The sequence below is a fragment of the Muscardinus avellanarius genome (genome assembly GCF_963383645.1).
Source record: "Muscardinus avellanarius genome assembly, chromosome: 4".
Lineage (NCBI taxonomy): Eukaryota > Metazoa > Chordata > Mammalia > Rodentia > Gliridae > Muscardinus > Muscardinus avellanarius.
The window spans coordinates 95,478,020-95,495,855 of record NC_137789.1 but is presented as its reverse complement, the minus strand read 5'-3'; the positions used below and the strand labels follow the sequence as shown (position 1 = coordinate 95,495,855).

At 56.8% G+C, this 17,836-nt stretch overlaps 1 protein-coding gene across 2 annotated transcripts in view; it reads right to left on the bottom strand.

Moving 5' to 3' along the window:
- Positions 1 to 4,834: 4,834 nt before the first annotated feature.
- ZMIZ1 (zinc finger MIZ-type containing 1) overlaps positions 4,835 to 17,836 on the bottom strand; it is a gene marked incomplete at both ends in the record, with an annotated part of 100,343 nt that continues 87,341 nt past the window's right edge. For both annotated transcript variants that reach the window (XM_080695263.1, XM_080695264.1), the window contains 12 exons: positions 4,835 to 4,942; positions 6,233 to 6,496; positions 9,770 to 9,936; positions 10,950 to 11,194; positions 11,589 to 11,657; positions 11,998 to 12,065; positions 12,987 to 13,147; positions 13,630 to 13,735; positions 14,664 to 14,874; positions 15,970 to 16,111; positions 16,570 to 16,744; positions 17,258 to 17,335. In XM_080695263.1, coding sequence (XP_080551389.1) covers positions 4,835 to 4,942; positions 6,233 to 6,496; positions 9,770 to 9,936; positions 10,950 to 11,194; positions 11,589 to 11,657; positions 11,998 to 12,065; positions 12,987 to 13,147; positions 13,630 to 13,735; positions 14,664 to 14,874; positions 15,970 to 16,111; positions 16,570 to 16,744; positions 17,258 to 17,335 — 1,794 coding nt within the window. The remainder of the gene's footprint in view (positions 4,943 to 6,232; positions 6,497 to 9,769; positions 9,937 to 10,949; positions 11,195 to 11,588; positions 11,658 to 11,997; positions 12,066 to 12,986; positions 13,148 to 13,629; positions 13,736 to 14,663; positions 14,875 to 15,969; positions 16,112 to 16,569; positions 16,745 to 17,257; positions 17,336 to 17,836) is intronic.

Sequence of the window (17,836 nt, the reverse complement as noted above, 5' to 3'; positions counted from 1 at the left end):
AGTATGTGCCACTATGCCTGGTTACCCCCGCCTTTTTAAATTTTTAAACAGGATCTTGCTAAGTTGCTGAGAGTCCCACTAAAATGCGCTGGCTGACCTTGAACCTGTGATCCTCCTGTCTCAGCCTCCCAAGTACTGGGATTACTGGCTCGTCCCACTGTGCCTGGCTCAGGTTTCCATTCTTAATATGAACCCTTCTTCTCCCCTCACCTTCCATCTCACACCACAAAAGAAAAAGAAAAACAAAACTCTAGCCACCTTAGTCACCCGAGAGGCAGGGCTCTGGGCCCACCTGTGCCACCTCTGCCTGCCTGGCTCTGGCACCCCTCCCTCATGCCTGGCCTCTCCTGCCCGCTGTCCCCACAGACTCACACCACTGGATACATCTGTAGTGTCCTCCATCCCTGCTTCTGCCGGGACGGCTGTGTGGGGAGGGCAGAGACAGCCGTGTTTCCTCCCTGTTCTCATGGTCAGGCTGAGGGGAGGAAGGGGCACCCTGGCCATTGGGCTCTGCCTACCACAATCACGTCCCCAAAGGTAAAATCAGACAGTTAGGCTGCGCTGGGTGAGAACAGAGAAAACCCGAGCCGAGAGCTGGGCTGAGGAACAGTGTAGCGAGGGGCCCGTGGAACCACACCTCCTGTGAAGGCTGGCTGCCCATGTTTCTTCATTCCTGGACTCTTTGGGCACAGGACTCTCTGTGAGCTAACAGGTTCCTGTTCTGGGATCCACGGAGGCTCTCTGAGATGGGCCACCATTAGACAACCTGATTCACACAGCCTGAGTCCCCAGCACCCCAAGAGGGTGGGAACTGTTGAGGGCCCATGTGCGTCACACAGCACTGCCACTCCCCACTCCAGGTGCCTCACCGGCCTGACCCCAGCAGAGAGCTGAGCCTGCTGGAGATGGGGTCCGGCCAGGAGGCCGGCCGTGGGCTCTCAACACTCACCTGGCTGCAGGTCCCAGGGCTTCCTGCAGGGACACCCAGAACAGAGTGTTTCTCCCTCAACAACAAAGCACTCCACTGCTGCGTGTGTGTGTGTGCGTGTGAGTGCACACGTATGTGGAGTGGCAGGACAGGAGTGGCGGTTTAAAAACAAGAGCAAAAACACCCAGACTACTCCTTAACATCCACAAAATAGCTAATTCACCAAAACCTTTGTTTTTGTCAATTTATTTAGAAAAAAATTAACATGGGCAAATGAGATACCTCAGTGTTACAACAGAGTATAGAAATGTCTAGCAATAGTCAAATAATTTGATCTTTAAATACAAAATAACCACATGAACACCTAATATACAGGTTTCATCTGAATACATATTTATTAGATAAATATTAGAGGTCGTCACATCATCTAACTACATACAGCTTTGCAAGACTAGAAATCACAATTAGTTTTCTGACCAGTTTAAAGTATGAAATGATTGCGTTGTACATACGATGTACAAAGACGATGACAGTTTCTGTGGGAGTCACTCCAGGCCGCACGTGTGGGTGTGTGATGTGTGTACGTGTGAATCACCTGCGATCATGATATCAAAAATTATACAAAGTATGAATTTGGTTACAATTTTCTTCTGAAATCCCCGTTTCTTTTCATTATTTCCATAGCACCCTAAAAGTACACAGGTGGCAAGACTAGCACACTGAAGCTAAGAGTACATGTAGGTAAAATAAAAACAAAGCAGAACAAAAATGCCTTTCCACACAGGGGCAGAGTATATTACATGAGTGAGACAGATGTGGCGAACTCACAAACGCTAACAAACAGGATCTAGTTTTTCCACGTTAAGATGGAGTTCCAAGCCATTTTTTTTGTTTTGTTTTGTGAAATAAAAACAATACACATTCCAAGAGAAATGAATGCATCTGTGGACATGTCTGTTTCTCATTTACATATGTACACCGTCCCTGGAGTCGCTGCTGCTGCTGCTGCTGCGGACACTGCCCTGTCTGAATGGGTCAGGCCCGGGGCCCATCGGGAGCGGACCTGTAGCTCTCTGGGGGTTGGGGTCTCCATTAGGGAGAAAGTATTAGAAGTTTCTTAAAAAATAAGATGGCTACAGGGGACATGATAACACGGATAAAGCTTCAAACCAAGAAGATGGGGTGATTGCCTGCACGGGGCCCTTCTGCCTGCCTGCTGGCTCCCAGTCCATCGGTGGAGTGGCTGCAGAGATGTGCCTGCAGGGCGGGTTGATGCTCGTTTGTCATGGGAATGTGGCTTGCTGAAGCCTCATTTTTGCCTAGGCTACTTATGGCTCCAAGTTGTTGGCTGAGAGGATTAGAGAAATCTTTCCAGAGCTCAGGCCTGTCTCTGCTTAAGGATGTCACCTTTATCTGCATCTGTCCCTAAAGGACAACTTCAGCTCCAGAAGTGTTTGTACCCCCCTCACCCCCGTGACTAGCTCCAAAATTACTGTGGGAGGGATGTCCCCAGTGGGTGGGCTTCAGGCACTCGGGTTCAGAACTGGCCGGGAGGAAGCTCTCTCATGAACTTGCTGGTGGACGATGCTTAGGAGGGAGCCCAGGAAACCAGCCTCAGGTGCCAAGCCCAGAAATGGCAAGCAGAGGTGCCTGGAGCCCAAGTTGTGGGGAGTGGATAGCCTTCCCACTACAATGCTGTGGCTGGATCTGAGAGCGGAACCTGGGCGGGCGCAGAGATAAGAACCAGCAGGGGGCCCAGGCCTTTCTGGGGTAGAGACAAGTAGCAGGAACATCTAAGGAAGGCATCTGTCAGTCTGTCTGAAGATGAACATTCCAGATGGTCTGACTCACCTGCCAGGCCATAGGCACTGGGCAGGGACAGCCACATGCTGCCTGGTGTTATTTTGCCCCTACCAGCTGACTGTGGGATGGCTGTCAACAGTGGACCGTCTGGTCTTTCAGCTCCCAGGATAGCCACCCACTCTCTTCATCCCTTATCTGTACAAATAGCCCTGGTTTCTTTTTTGTTTTTGTTTTGTTTTTTTAAAAAAGAACTCAGTTTTTGTTGTTGAGTCAAGGTATTTTAAAAACACCAGTAAAGGCTATAACCAGGTCATGAAAATGTTGAATATTATCAAAGACGATACTAAAATATTCACAAAGATATTTACAAAAGCGATTTTTAAAATAATTGATTTGCATACTGAACAACACACTGTTTAAAAAAACCTTGACGAGACAAACAGGATAAAGGAAGAAAAGGGGTGGGGACTACGCTTTCCTACAGAAAACCTTGTGCCGTTCGGTATGTGGCTGCCTATCAGAATCAACAGCTGGGGCCACCTTTCCCGTATCATCCACAGAAGAGTGCCAGGGACCAACCTCTGCACAGAGGGAGACTGGGAGATTGACAGCAACTGGGGTGACCTGCAGTGGACGGGAGGGTGGGAAAAGGCCCCAGGCAGCAGCAAGGAAGGGCACAAAGAATTTACGGATGGGACCCAAGTGACTAGCATCATCACAGGCCACACAGCTCAGGGGTGTGGACCAGTCTGGAACAGAGCGGGCAGCTCCCCGGGGACACCTAAGCCAGATGGAGTGGAGCACTGGAGGAAGACCAGAGGCCGTGGGAACAAGTGGGAGTGTGGGGTGAGCTTTAGGTGGGGGGATGCTGAGGGGAGGCCGGCAGCCACAGGTGCGCTGTGAATCGCCTGCCGGGACATCCTAGTGCACACAGTGATGGCCTGGGCGGGAGTCGGGGCAGCCTGGGTTCAGAGACAGACCCAGCTTAGAGCCAGGGTGCACAGTGCATGCCTCTGCTGGGGCTGCACCGGCCTCTCCACCACGCGCCTCTGCCATTTGGACACAGGAGAACGAGGACACACAGGGAAGCGGGTGTCCCACTGAACAGTTCTGGGGTGAGGGCAGCAGGAAGGAAACAGAACACACGAGGAAACCCATTCACTTGCTGGTTCCAAGTACGAAGTTCCTTTCTTCCGGGTGGCTTTGGAGCTTCCCACTGCTGGCCGTATAGAAGGGAGTGGCTTGGGGGCGAAGCTGTAAGCGACTGCCCGTTTGGCTCTGGCAGGCAGCACCCCCACCCACGTAGCCCCCACCCGAGGACTCAGTCATTCGGGTTGAGTGCAGGCCTGCTTTCTCTCTGCCCTCCACGGCTGGGCCCTGGCCGGAGTCCGAGGGTCGCAGAGCCCTCCCATGAGTTGTCTTGACTCCAGGGAGGCCCTGACCTCCCTTTCCCACCAGTCCCCAAGCAGGAATGGCCGACCCTCTCTCAGAAACAGAATCTTGGTCCTTTTTCTCTGCTTTCTGAGAGTGAGTGTCTTGGGGGCTTCTTGGCTTCGAGGTCAGCGGCCAGAGGAGGCCCTGGGCCCCTGAGGGGCGCGCCTCTCCAGAGGGTTGTGCTTTTCTGTGCTGGGTGGTGGTGGTGGGCCATTCTCACTGTCGCCAACCGTCACTGCTCCTCCAGGTTGGGGGTCCCCCAGGTCTCAGGGCCTTCTCTCAGGCCCCAGTCACTTGAAGGAAGCTCTGGGCCAGGAAGCAGGGAGGCAAGGCTACAGTTTAGAAAATGGAAGAACCGTGGGGACCCTGGGAGGTCATCTGGAGACAGTGCACGCAGGGACCCCAAGCTGTCAGCAAGTGCCTCTCCCTGGGCCAGGTCCCCGCTGCGGGGTCGTCCTCGGGGCCTGCTCTGGGCACGGGCCTCAGCCCAGGGCATTCAGGCGGATATGGGCTCAGGTCCACACAGCCTCCCCAGTGCACCCTGTCCACTCCCAGCCTGTGGCCTGGGTGAGCGGCGGCCTGAGCACAGGCTCCCAGGTGGAAAAGTGTGTGGAACAGACGGGGCAGGAGGTGGAGTGGGGAGGGATGGCCCCAATGGAGGGGTGGCCTTCAGTTGTTCTCAAAGAGAGATAGGAGGTCATCGTTGCTATTGCTCGGAAGGTCGGGGGGATCCAGGTATGAGAGGAGCTCATCGGGATTTGTGAGTTCTGGCAGGAGCTGGAAAAGAGGAGGAAGTCCAGATGAGGTCTTGGCTGAGGTGGCTGGGGAAGAACGCAGGGACGCCTGCCGGCCTGTCCGCTTCCCCTCTACCTGCCTCCCAGGATCCTAGCCCACAGAGGACTCTTAACGGCGCTGAGTGTGGGCCTGCCGGCTGTCCCCAAACATCCAGGCCACCAGAGCCCCTCGACCCAGCAGCTGAGACCGAGTTGAGCGGATCCCTCTCAGGCACAGACCTCAGCCCCACCGCAGGGAAACCTGTGGTGGACCGAGGGCCTTCCTTATGGTCAGTGTCCCCTACCCTCTCTGGCCCCACTGTGGGCAGCTGCGGGTCACACGGCTTCACGGTTAGCACAGAGAGTGCCCGCAGCGCCCCACCCTGGACCTCTCTCCACAGCTCCCTGGTCCTATGGCCGGCTGGCAGCACCATCCACCCTGTGGCCCACTCTCTCCTACCCTCTACCTTGACACTTCCGGTGTCCTACGTCACACAGGGGTCACGAATCTACAAGCAGCCCCACCCACCCGGCCTGGGGAGGAGAGCTGGTAAGATCCCAAGATGGCTTGCGGTGAGTGGCCTGCCTCAGAGCTGGCAGGCGGGGCTCCTCTGGGGGCCCAGACTCAGGAGGGCCGAGTGTCCTGACCCACACTGGCCAGCTGCTCAGCCCAGCCATTCCATGCCCCACCCCACCTTCCAGACCATGAAGGCCTCAAGGTAGGGGGCTCTGAACCTCAGCTGTCCTGATTGTGACCTGAAGCTGCCCCTGCTGCCCCCCTTTCCGGTTTCCCCACATGGGGGCCTCTTGGAGTGAGCGATGGAGCAAGCGGAAGCAGGGAATGGACGACACGCAGACAAAAGAACTGCAGACAGACAGACAGACCAGCGAGACAGACAGAGGGGCCCAGGTGCTCCAGCCCTGCCGTGCCTAGGCCAGAGTAGGGGCAGACACAGAAACAGCAACAGCAAGCGCGACATGGTGGGGGTGAGGGAGGGGGTTGGGATGAAGGACAGGGACCCTCCTGTGCTGCCTCTGTGCCCGGCCCCGAGGGATCCTGCGAGGACCTGGGTGGGAGGGGCAGGGCTGTGGCCGGGGCGGGGGCACAGGGTGGGGGTTTTAGTGACACTTCTTCCCTGTGGTGGGGCTCCCTGGTCCTGGAGCCAGGGGAGACTGGCTGGGGCCCACCCGCCGCCCACCCACCTCTTCCACCCGGGCCTCGAGCCCTCGACACCCTCCCCTTGTCTTGGGGAGGCCTGGCCCCAGGCCGAGGCACGTGGTGACCCCAACTTACATCCAGTGAAGGCTCCGGCATGTCGGATGCTCCCTGCGCGCCGGCCTGACCCTCTAAGGCTGAGGAGGGGTTAAAGGTCAGGTCGCTGTGTGGATGGCTGCTGGGAGCGGCCTGTGGCGGCTGCCTGGGAGGCTGGGAAGGAGGAGGAGGAGGAGGAGCCCCACTGTGATGTAATGGAGGCCCTGACTGGTTGCTGGGGTGTGGTACGTGCAAACCTTGTTGTATGGAGGGATGGGGCTGGTCAGAACTGCCAGCGTGGGGCATCTGTGGAGGAGGAGAGAGCAGGAGAGAGAGAGGTGAGGTGACGAGGTACGGCGACGAGATGCCTGGAGAAAATGAAAACCAAACAAACCGGGGGATACGAACCCCAACAGGTCCCCTTCACAGAGCTGAGTGGCTTTCCTTTGGGGGGAGAAACAAACAAAAAACCCCCTGTCCTCTCCTAAAACTGCCAATCGGGGAGGCCGTGGAGAGGAAGGTGGGCCCTGGGCTCTCTGTCCCACCCCAGACACCGGAGCCACAATGAACAACAGCAAGGGCAGGATGGAGAAGCAAAATGGGCATGTTTCTGGGGAGCAGGGAGGCAGCAGGGGCTGCCGGCAGCGTGGCGCAGGCCCCTGGGGGCGGGGCAGCGGAGAGCGGACGCACACACACAGCACGGCAGGAGCGCAGCTCAGGCCTGGGACTGCGCCCGCCTGCCTCCCAGGATGGAGCTGCGCTGGTGTTCAGGGGCATCCCGGCGCACTGCTGGCCTGACCTGGCCGCCCACCTCGTCGGCAGCAGGCCTCAGGCTGGGGGCTCCTCATGATGGTTCACCATGGAGGGCCTTGCTGAGGCCGGGCTAACAGCTGCTAGACGATGCACTCCTCCAATGTTCAATGTATTGAGAAACAAGCAGTCCATGGGCAGGTGGGTGGTAGGGGGGGTAGATTTACACATGCCCCTGCTGGTCTGTCTGCTGCTTGAGCAGGCCTTCCTCAGGGTGCAAGGCCTGATGGCTGAGAAGGCTGAGCCAGAGGTCTCAACCATACTCTGAGCATCCCGACAGGGCCCCTGGTGACCTTGGTCTTCTGGTACCTCTCATCTGGTACCTCCTCTTCCCCTCTCCCCTTTTGGGCCACACAGAAAACATTTCCACATTTTTTCAGTGAGTTTGAAAGGCAGCCGTGCCAGCCCTGGTCTTCCCCAGTCCCCAGGGCCTCTCTTCTTTCGGCTAAGAGCTGTTATTAGGCCTGTGGTGGGCTGGCCTCTGCCCACAGTGCAGGTGGCTCCATCTTCTGGGGAGCAGGGCACTAGGGTGACCATAGGGCTACGGTGCTGGGACCCCAGGGAACCCACGTGAGGGACAACATGAGAAAGGGGCTGAAGAACAGGCCACCGGGTTGTCAGAGGCCAACTTCCAGGCTCTCACGCCTGTGGGCATTCAGCCCACCCCTGCAGACACTCCCCACTGCCCATCCTAGGGGACTGGGGAAGCCACCAAACTCCTGCAAACAGCTCAGGAAAGACAGCTCCCGAATCTTCTGAGACAGCTGTGCCTGAAATGGGCTGGAGCGTCTCTCTGCGCTGCCCTTGTCAACTCTGCCTGGCGTGCGGGAGTCTCTGGGCATATAAGCGCTTGGTCAGAGTCTTTCTGCTAGTTCTGGTGCATATGGGAATCCCTCCCAGCTGCATGCTCAGCACGGCCAGGCCACCTCCAGCCAGGCAGGTGCTGGGAGTTGTCCTGGGACTGTTCACTCTGCCAGGCACAGCTGTGCTTTGGATCTGCTTGCCTTCTAATGACAGGCCAGAAATGGGGAAGGACAGGGCACATCTAGGGAACATCCCCAGGGGCTGTGAGGTCGACCGACAGGCTCAGGTCCCTAGCACAGAATGCCAGAAGTCGGCAGAGGGCCTGGCTGGTAAAAAGAGGAAGTTTATGGCCTTCCAACAGGGTCAGGACTTGTAAGGGCTTGGATGCGTGTTGTGTGAAGAGAGTGCGAGCTGGGTGTCTCTGGGAGCGGAGTGCTGAGGTCCTGGGGAGCAGGGCAGAGGAAGGAGACAAGCCCCCAGAAGTTGGAAGCCCCTTGGGGCAGAGTGTTAATATTCACTCTCGCTGAGAACCACGGGAGACTCTGGCCACTGAGTGGCCTCTGGTGGCAGAGCCAGTTCCAGGTCAGCTTGTGAGCAGCACAAGCAGAAGGCTCTTCTTTCTAGCCACAGGATGGAAGATGAGAGGCCCAACCCTTCTAATGCAAGTCCCCTTCCCCAAGTGTTGCTGCCAGGCACTGCCGAGACCTCAGACCCTCTGGCTGGTGTCATCTTCAGCAACTTCCTGCCCCCCACAAAGTGAGTGACCAGAATAACTGAGGCCTCAGCTAAGCCCTGCAAAACTCCCGTCGTTCCTCCTCTACCCAGACTCTTTCAGAAGGTAAGCTCCATGGACACCCTGGAGTTTTGCCCCAATCCTTTTTTGTGTGTACGGTGCTGGGGATTGAACCTTCTAGCGCCAAACTACAATTCCCTGCAACCCGATTTTTATTTGATTTGAAACAGGTTCTCACTAGGTTGCTGAGTCTCACAACTTGCTGAAGCTGTCTTCGAACCTGTGATCCTCTGGTCTCAGCCTCCCAAGTACTGGGATTACAGGCCTGTGCCAACCACACCTGACTTGCCCCAACCCTTTTTAAAATTTTTATTTCAAGACAGGGTCTCACAAAGTTGCTCAGGATGCCCTTGATCTCATGATCCTCCTGCCTTGGCCTCCCAAATAGCTGGGATGACAGGCCACAGTGCCTGGTCCCTTTGACTTGTCGACAGAGTACCAGCAAGACCTAGAGTGTGGCTCAGGAAAGTTTGCTACATTGAGTGGGCTCACCCAGCACTCACTAAATGAGGACTCCAGAGGACAGTCAGGCCTTTAACCACTGCTGTGGGGGGAACAGGAAGGGAAGGCCTGGGGCTAGCAGGGACACGTTGCCCCATGAGAGGCTTCCCAGCTGCATGGGAGGGTGTTAATACATGAGTCAACACAGAGGTGCAGACTCAGGGCAGTCAGGCATCCAAGCATTTCTTTCCACAGGATAGTAACACCCTGAAGACCCCGACCCTTAAGGAGTAAGTGCATGGGTTTGGGGACAAAATTCTAGGTGGCTGGAATCGCATGAGTCAGTGTGTGTGTGTGTGTGTGTGTGTGTGTGTGTGTGTGTGTGTGTGTGTGTGTGTAAGCAGGGTTTGGGGTGGATAGAGAGAGGGCAGTGGTGTATGCATGCATGTACAGGTGTTTGTGTGTGTAAGGAGGAGCCTGGAGCTTCCTCAATCTCCCAAGAATCCAAAGTCCTGAAACAGCTAAGTTCATGGTTGCACATGGACCACATCAGGCCTCTTACTCCTTTCTGAGCCCCCAGACCCAATTCTTAAGTCTTTCACTTTGCCCAGGAGGAAACCAGGGTCCCACAACAGAGGGCCCAGGGGAGCCATCTGCCTCAGTCAGCCCCCAGCAGAGCTGGGAGTGAGGCCTGAGCAGGGGCAGGGGACGGGGAAGGTGGAGGTACTCACAGTTTCCTGCATGGGGTGACTGAGGGGTTTCTCGAGGGCAGCCATGTTGTTGGGCATGTCTGGGGGATGGGAGAGCTGGGGGGGCCCGTGCATGAAGTCATTCATGGACGTCCCGCCAGGGTTCCCATGGGGGAAGTCAAAATTGCCATGGCCCTGGTAGTTGTTGCCTGGGGAGGGAATGAGACAGGGATGAGGCATCAGCTGGAGGGAAGGTGGCCGCCCCAGAGAACAGAGAGTGTCAAGGTAAGAGCCACGTCCCTTCCCTCCCACGGTCCCTTCTCTCCCATGGCTCGTGCAGCTCCTGCTGCCTCAGGCTTCTGGCTGCCCTCCAGGGGATGAGCTGCTCGGCAGGAGGGGCAGCATGGGGGAAAGGGGATGGGCTGGCCCTTGCAGGGCACAGACTACCGGAATGAAGCCCAGGCCTGAGCATATAACAGGAACCGCTCAACTATCCCCACCCCTGAACATTTCACAACTGGGAGACCCAGGCCCAAAGGGCTGCCAAGTCCATAAAGATACCTATACTAGGCCAAAGATGACACCGCTAAAGGACAGCGGTCCAGCCTTTCCAGCCACTGTGTCCTCTACCCCATGGTGATGGGGAGGCTCAGAGGGTCTGCACGCTGGAACACTGAGGCCCTCAGTCTGCTGTGGGACTCTAATTAGGTGGGATAACATCTCTGGACTGCAAATCACCGGGAAAACCTGGGGACCTAGGATCTGGGGGCTGGGGGAACTGCCATCCTCTGTACTCGAGGGTCAGGCATTTTCTAGAAACCATGTGGCAGTAGGGATGAAGCTTGGTCTGGCCAGCAGAGCATGAGCAGGAGTGGTGGTGGACTGGGTGGCTAAAGGCTGGGGCTCCAGGAATCTGGACTCTGTCCTGGGAGGGTGGGGGCGTTGGAGGGAAAGGGACAATAATAGATGTCATAAAAAACACAGGCTGGCTGGGGAGAGGCAGCAGCTGTTATAACCCAGCAGAACAGGTTCTGAAGCCCCTGGGCTTGAGCCACCAGCCCCCATGTCCGGTGACTGGAGAACCTTTTGGGGAGGTGTTGTTACCTCTGCCTCTCCACTTGCCCCTTCTGTACCTGCTACCATCAACACAGAAATCCTGAGCCCCGGGCCCCGGGCTGCCCTCCTTCCCCTTCCCTCCTGTCTGCTTTGGTCTACCACCCACCTTGGCTGCTGTAGTCACTGGAGTTGGTGCCCCCAGGTGGAGGTGGGAGTGGGTAGGGGGATGGGCCGGGGCCCAGGGCTGCGATCATCTCCATGACGTTGGGCATGATCATCTGGCTGGGGCTCATGGTCTTGAACCGCTTAGAGGGGATGCCATCAGGGTCGTCCTTGATGTGTAGGTCTGACTTGATGGGCACTGGCCGCCAGCTGCACGTGGGGTCGATGGTGACCTCTTCAAACTCAGAGCTGGGGGAGTAAGAGGGTAGAGTTCGTTTCCCAGCTTGGCGGCGGGAGACCCGTGCAGAGGCCCCTGCCCTGGTTTCACTGTACCCTATGGGGAAGTTCACATCTCTGAGGGATAGGGACTGAGGCTGGAAAGCAAGTGGCTGGGCTTGGGGCTGACCTCAAGAGCCCCCAGGCAGCTGCTGTGGGGCTCTGTAAGCTTTCCGCACTGGTAAGTTCTGTCCCTTCTGGAATGCTCATGTGCCCCAAGTCATGACACTCCCAACGTAAAGTTGCAGGGAGGTTAGGGGTGGTCAGCAGTCTGCAGGCCTGGCAGGGAAGTGGTCAGGGCTGTCCACATTCTATTTCCCACCTAGGCCTCGTTCCACCATACCCCTTCAGCAGGGCTCCCACTTACTGTTGGATGGCATTTAGGATCCCCCACATGTACTGATCCACCTCCAGGCCCTCAAGCAGAGCAGTTTTACTAGAAGAAAAGAGGGGTTTGGCTTTAGCTACTGGACCCTAGGAGCCAGCACAATCACGGTCCCACCACCCCCACCCTACACCCTCTTTGCCCAATGTGGCACTGTGATCTCCAAGATCCACCCTTGAAGGATCTTGGAACTCCTGCAGGCGCAGGAGAGGGCAGCCCTGTAACAGCTGGATGCCAGAGCCCCTAGGACCTGAGCCCTCTGCAGGGCTTCGGGTTGCTTTTAGGGCAGCTGGAGATGGCTGGAGCCCAAAGAGAGGGAGTTAGGGAAGGCCCAAGGTGTGCCCCACCTCAGTTGGGCATGGCAGCTCCTGCTAGGGTGGGAGTCACTCACTTGCACACAGGACACCTCCAGGTCCCTCTCTCACAATTCAACTGTAGGTATGACTCCAGGTCAAAGCACTGCAGAGGCCAGAGACAGACAGACAGACAGACAAGACCAGGGCTGTCAGGAACTGGCTGGTTGTGCCTCTTTTCCACCAGGAGACAGACATATAGAGGGAATAGCAAGACCTATGCCACCCTCTGCTGCTCAGAGAGCCACCCCTGTGAGTCCCTGATGTCTCCGCCCAGCCCCTCACATGGCCTCCCTGGGCTCATGTGACCCTGAGCCTAAGTCCTTGGAAAACCTTCCTGGCGCCCTCCCCAGCTGATGCTAATGGCCTCTCTCACCAAGCCCAGGGGTGATGTAGACTATGGCCACCCCTGTAGCCCAGCCCAGGCACTGAGGACTGATCTCATTAAGTCCATCAATCTGTGTCAGAGTGACTAGATCATCTGCCGCGCACACAGCATTCTCAGAGGGAGGGAAGCTCCTGTCCCCTGCACAGCCCAGCTGCATGTGAACCTGGGGCTTGGGTAAAGGTCACAACACACCCAAATTCTTATTGGGATGGCTCCTTGCACCTCTCCTGAGAGGCCTTCCTGTGCAGCCCCTTGGCCTGCTGCCTTCATTTTTCCCAGAGCTCCATCACAGCCTGTGTGGACTATGAAAATCACATCCCTTTGCCTCTTCCTGAGTGCCTGCTTGGGGTGAGGCACCAGACAGTGGTGCACCAGGCAGGTGTCCCTGCTCTTGGGTCCCAAGCCAGCTATGGCATCCAGGAAGCATTTCTAGCTAGCATCTGCCATCTACCAGGGTCTGTCCCTGCTTCCGTAGCTCCTGGGCCCTGACCCTGAACAGGTGAAGATGGTGTTCAAAGGATAAAGGCTGTCTGCTGATGGGAGTCCTTGTGGGGGCTGGCCCCTCTGTCCACATCCTACCACCCCTGCATGGGGCCTCTGGGAAGCTCGTCTTGGCCTTGGGCTTCTGGGAGTGCTCACCTGCACGTGCTTGCAATCATGGCCTCGAGCGGGCAGCTGGATGCGCCGAAAAGTGATGGGGCACTTCAGAGACACCTTGATGGCCGTCTGCTCCACGCCATCCTCCCCATTGAGGGTCGTGTTGCCCGAGGAGGCGGCCACGCTGCTGAAATTCCGCTTGACTGTGGGGTGGGAGGGACGGCGGTGGGTGAGGAGGGTGAAAGGTACTGCCCAGATGGCAGATCCACCCACTCCTGAACATGTCCTGGTCCAGGGTGGGCTCATTCTCCAGGGCCCTGGAACTGCAGCCTCCAAGAGTTACATGTGTGGAGTGCCCATGCCTGAGCAGGGGCCAGCGCAGCACCCAGATCTTTGCAGAACAGAAGCTGCATTCACTAGGAACTGGCAAGTTTCTGCAGACCTCGCAAAAACTCAGCCTGGCAGTTCTCTTCTGATTTACCATGTCAGCAAAAAGCCCCTTCGGGCATGTTTGCGCTCAGTTCTGCAAGGTGGAAATGAAAATGGACAACTGCCTGATGGAATTGCAGGGCTCCAGGAGGCAATGCCAAGAAGCAAAATCAAAGGGAGGTGGGGCCGTGGCACCCTACCTGACTGCCTCTGGGCCAGCTCCCACTCCCGCCCCACCCCACGCCCACCCACTCACTCTTGGTGATGCAGTGCTCCGCGGGCAGGAGGCGCTTCTTGAGGAGGCCCTGTAGCACGGAGCGCACGGAGGGCCGGTGCACCAGCTGCAGTACGAAGAGGTGGGACTGCCAGGAGAGAGAATGCTCAGTCCCTGCCAGGCTCCACGCCCCACCCCACCTGCAGTTTCTGTAGCAGCCCCCAGAAGCCAGAAGGTGTCCCAGAAATTGCAATCCTGGGGCCCTCAGGATGGGTTCACCGCTCCAGGATGGCCATCTCTGCTCCAGGATGACAGAGGGGACTTTGACATGGAAACACCTTCTGGACTGGAGCCCAGCTGGCTTCCCTACCACTGCCTCAGTCTCCATCTTCAGCCCTTCATACCCTCCCTCTTTCAGGCAGCCGTTCAGGACTGCACACTCAGCCACTCCCAGCAGCTTCCTCACACTGATAGCTGTGTAGCCTTGCGCAGCATCCCTGGTCTTGTAATTCTATCTCTGTGGCCTCAGTGTCCTTGTGCTTGCATGAGTAGGACCAGAGCTTTTCTTCTCCTGGGTCCTCTAGGTGTGCCAGGGAAGAGGAGCACTCAATTTACTCCATGTGTTTCCCAAGGAAGCCCTGTGTGCCTCTCGTGATCTCCAGGGACACAAGGGCAACTCAGATATGGCCCCAGATCATGGCTCACTGGTTGGTAGGTTGAGTATGCACACCTCCAAGACAACAGGGCTGGGTAAAGAAGGAAGTTAACTCTGGATCTAGTGGGGGTGGGTCTAGGTCTAAAGGTGGTGAGAATGTACATGAAAGGTGGTTGCTGACCATAGCTTTGAAGGACACAGAACTCCACCAGTGGAGGAAGGGTGCAGGTGCCCGGGGAGGGCCTGGGGTATACAGTGGAGATGGTGGAGGATGGACTGGGTGGAATATAAAAGGGGGAGAGGCTGAATCTGGCTGTGATCACATCAGTGGCTCTGGGGATGGGGACAGTAGCCCTGGACAGGGCTGGGGACCAGAGGGAGGGGCTCTGAGACATGGATGGGGTTACACCCAGCCACTCACACAGCAGCAGGCGGTGACCGTGATCTGGATGGTGTTGCGGCCGGGCTGGCACACGTGCTTGAGGTGCAGCGGCTTGTGTGAGGTCTTGTTGTCGCCGCGTTCGATGGTGAGGGGTGTGGCGTTGACACTGACCTGCACCGAGGCAGGCCAGTTGGTGTTCATCTGCCGGTCCTCATGGTGGTAGCACTTGAACTGCAGCTCCAGGTCGGACCTGGGCGGGGCAGGCAGGGCTCAGGTCATCTGTGTGAGGCATCCCTTGCCTGTGCCTCTAAGCCACCATGGCCCCTGTGTCCCAGGTCCCCCTCCCATGGGACAGAACCAGAGGGACCAAAGGACTGATGCCGTGTGACAAGACCAGCTGTGAGACTGATTCTCCAATCCCAGGCCCAGGGTGGGAGGCCTTCCAGGCCAGCACTCCTGGGTAAGAGCACAGGTGAGCAGGGCCTGCCTAGGTCTGTCAACGTGCCGCAAGTCTGTCCTCTTGTGTCCTGAGGACACTTGTGTCCCAGCTCTGTCTCTGGCAACCTCATAGCAGCCACTCAGAGTGGTCCAGGTGATGGGAAGGTGTGTGTGTGTCTGTGAGCGAATGTGTAAAAGTGTGCATGTGTCCAGAGCATGGCCTCTCTCCAGCCCTCAAGATGCTCTCTGGCCATCTCAGGGGAGCGGCTAGTCCCAGGCATTGAGTAAGAGCATGAATGGGTCTTGCTAGGGAAGCCACAGAGACACACCAAGGTTGGTTCTGGCATCCAAGAGTGCCAACCCTGATTCTCAGCTCTGCCCCTTGCTAGCTGTGAGGACTCACACATGCGAAGGCAGTTCTCTAATTCAGCTTCTGCATCTGAAAGGGGGCAGTACCGACTGTTCCCAAGACCACAGCAGGTCATGAATGCCCCTGGACTCTGTGCTGCAGTGCGTCCCCATGCATGAGAGGCAGTCCTGCCAGCCCAGCCCCATCTCTCTTCTTTCATGGTTCTGGTCACATGAACAATGTTCAACTCTTGACTGCTCTTCCCTCTTGCCAACTCAAGGCCTACCATCTCAGCCTCCAGGGCTGAGCTAGCTACCTTTCCCTCTGGAAAGTCCCCCCAACACTTAGGACTGGGTGAGCAATGCCCTGGCACCTGTGCCCTGTGCCTGCTGGTTCCCTGTGACATCCTCAGACCTGGCCAGGGTAGAGCCAGGTCATGATGCTGAACAGGTGAAGGTCACAGGAAGCTGCTGCTACCATCCTTGTAAGGCTACACTGCCCAGGGCCTTAGTCACCATGGTCAGGGCTTCTCCATCCCACCTGGTCGGTGCCGCTCACCTCCACATCAGCGTCTGGTGGACCGTGGGCCGCAGGTGAAACACGTGGTTGCTGACGGCCAGATTGTGCTCCAGGCGGAAGGGTTCCAGCACCACACCGTCCCGCACCGGGAAGGTGAGCCGCAGCTCGTCGTTGTGGTTGGCTGGGCAGGGACAGGGACAGGGATGCGTGAGCCCTCACTCCTACTGCTCAGCAGAGCAACACAGGCTCCAGGGCCCTGGGTGGGACTCCCTCACCCATGGGACACCACCTGGGCTGCATGCTCAGGAGCACAGAGCCACAGATGCTGGGCTGTGACCAAGTGCACGCCACAGAGCCTGTGGCTCCAAGCCCACCTGCCTGCGCGCCCACCTCTTCTCCACTGGTCTCTCTCCTCCTGAGCCCAGCCTCATCTACCGAGCCCCGCTGGCCTGGAGCCATGCAAGTGGGTGTTGAGGACTGCAGGAAGCCCAGCCTATCTCAAATGCTCCCCTGGGTGGTCCTTTCTTACTCTGAATGCTGCCCCCACAGGTAGCCTTGACTTCCAGAACCCCTACTCCTGGCCCGCTGGGGAGCCCCCAGTGGAGGTCCAAAGACTGTGAGAGGGTATGGGGCCCTCACCTGGGGGTGGCGGCAGAGCGCTCATATTTGGCTTGATGTCAGGTGGGAAGGGTGGTTTGACATCTTGGCTGGGGGACAGGTACGGGGGAATGCTGCTCCCAGGAGTCATAGGGGGTGTGGGGTTCCCTGGAACAGGCGAGTGGGGGTAATTTGCCACAGGAACTGGCCTGGGAGGCTGAGGAAAAAGAAAGAAAACACAAATAGGTTAGGATTATGGGGCTGGGAGGGGCTATGACTGTGGCCCCATACCCTATGCCTCCAAGGTCCCACATCTAGGGCAAGGCCCCAGGAAGAGGATCCTCCCAGGGAGACAGCTTTAGCACAGAGGCCTCAGTTCCCTATGCAAGATGGGGAGGTCTGGGGAGACCCCTTCCTCTACTGGGGCTCACCCCACGGAGCTTCTTCAGTGTCAGAAGGACAATGAGGTTCAGGGTGGCAGCCTTTCCACTCTAGGCCACATCCCCTTAGCCTACCCCATGGCCCCCTTGCTCTGTTCTCTCTCAGGCCCATACTTCTCCTTGGATCACCCACCCAGAGCTGTGGATTCCCATTCTGAGTGTTTCTGTGGCCAGAGCAGATGACCAGGAAGCAGGCTGCCCACCCATGGACCCCACTAACATTCAGGGGCTAGGGCAGGCATAGCTGAGAACTGGCAGGTTAGAAGTTCTGAGATGAAGATCAGACTTACCCTGTTGACATTCCCCTGGCTGTAGTTACTGTAGCTGCTTCCCGAGAAGGTGTTATTTTGTCCATTAAACTGTTCTGGCTGTTAAAACAAGGTAAGTTACACTAGGAGAGGAAGGCAGAGAGGCCGGCACCATAACCTGCTCGCCCTCCCTCTGCTAGAACCCACAGGAGAATGAGGGCTGCTGGGGAGGTTGCTCCCAGGTGGGGCGAGGAAGAGACCATCTTTCAAGACTGTATTTTGCTTCTGTACGTAACTTTTAATTTAGCAAGAGCCTGTAAAACCAGCAGCACACAGTGTGCTGAAGATAGAATAAAAATGATAAGCCCACATGGCAGATGGTCAAGGAAGCTGCTATGGGTTTTTGGCAAGTGAATCAAAACAGTGAAGGGTCTTCTTCACTCCTGAGGTTGTACTTTATAATAATCTGGAAGGAAATGGCTAGATGCCTGATGACATTCAGCAAAGTATTATTTCCAAAAGCAGAAAATAGAAAAATAATTAAAATATCCAACAGAGAGAAAACAGTAAACTAGGGTACAGTTACATAGAGTAATAGGCAGCCATGAAAAGTGAAACTGA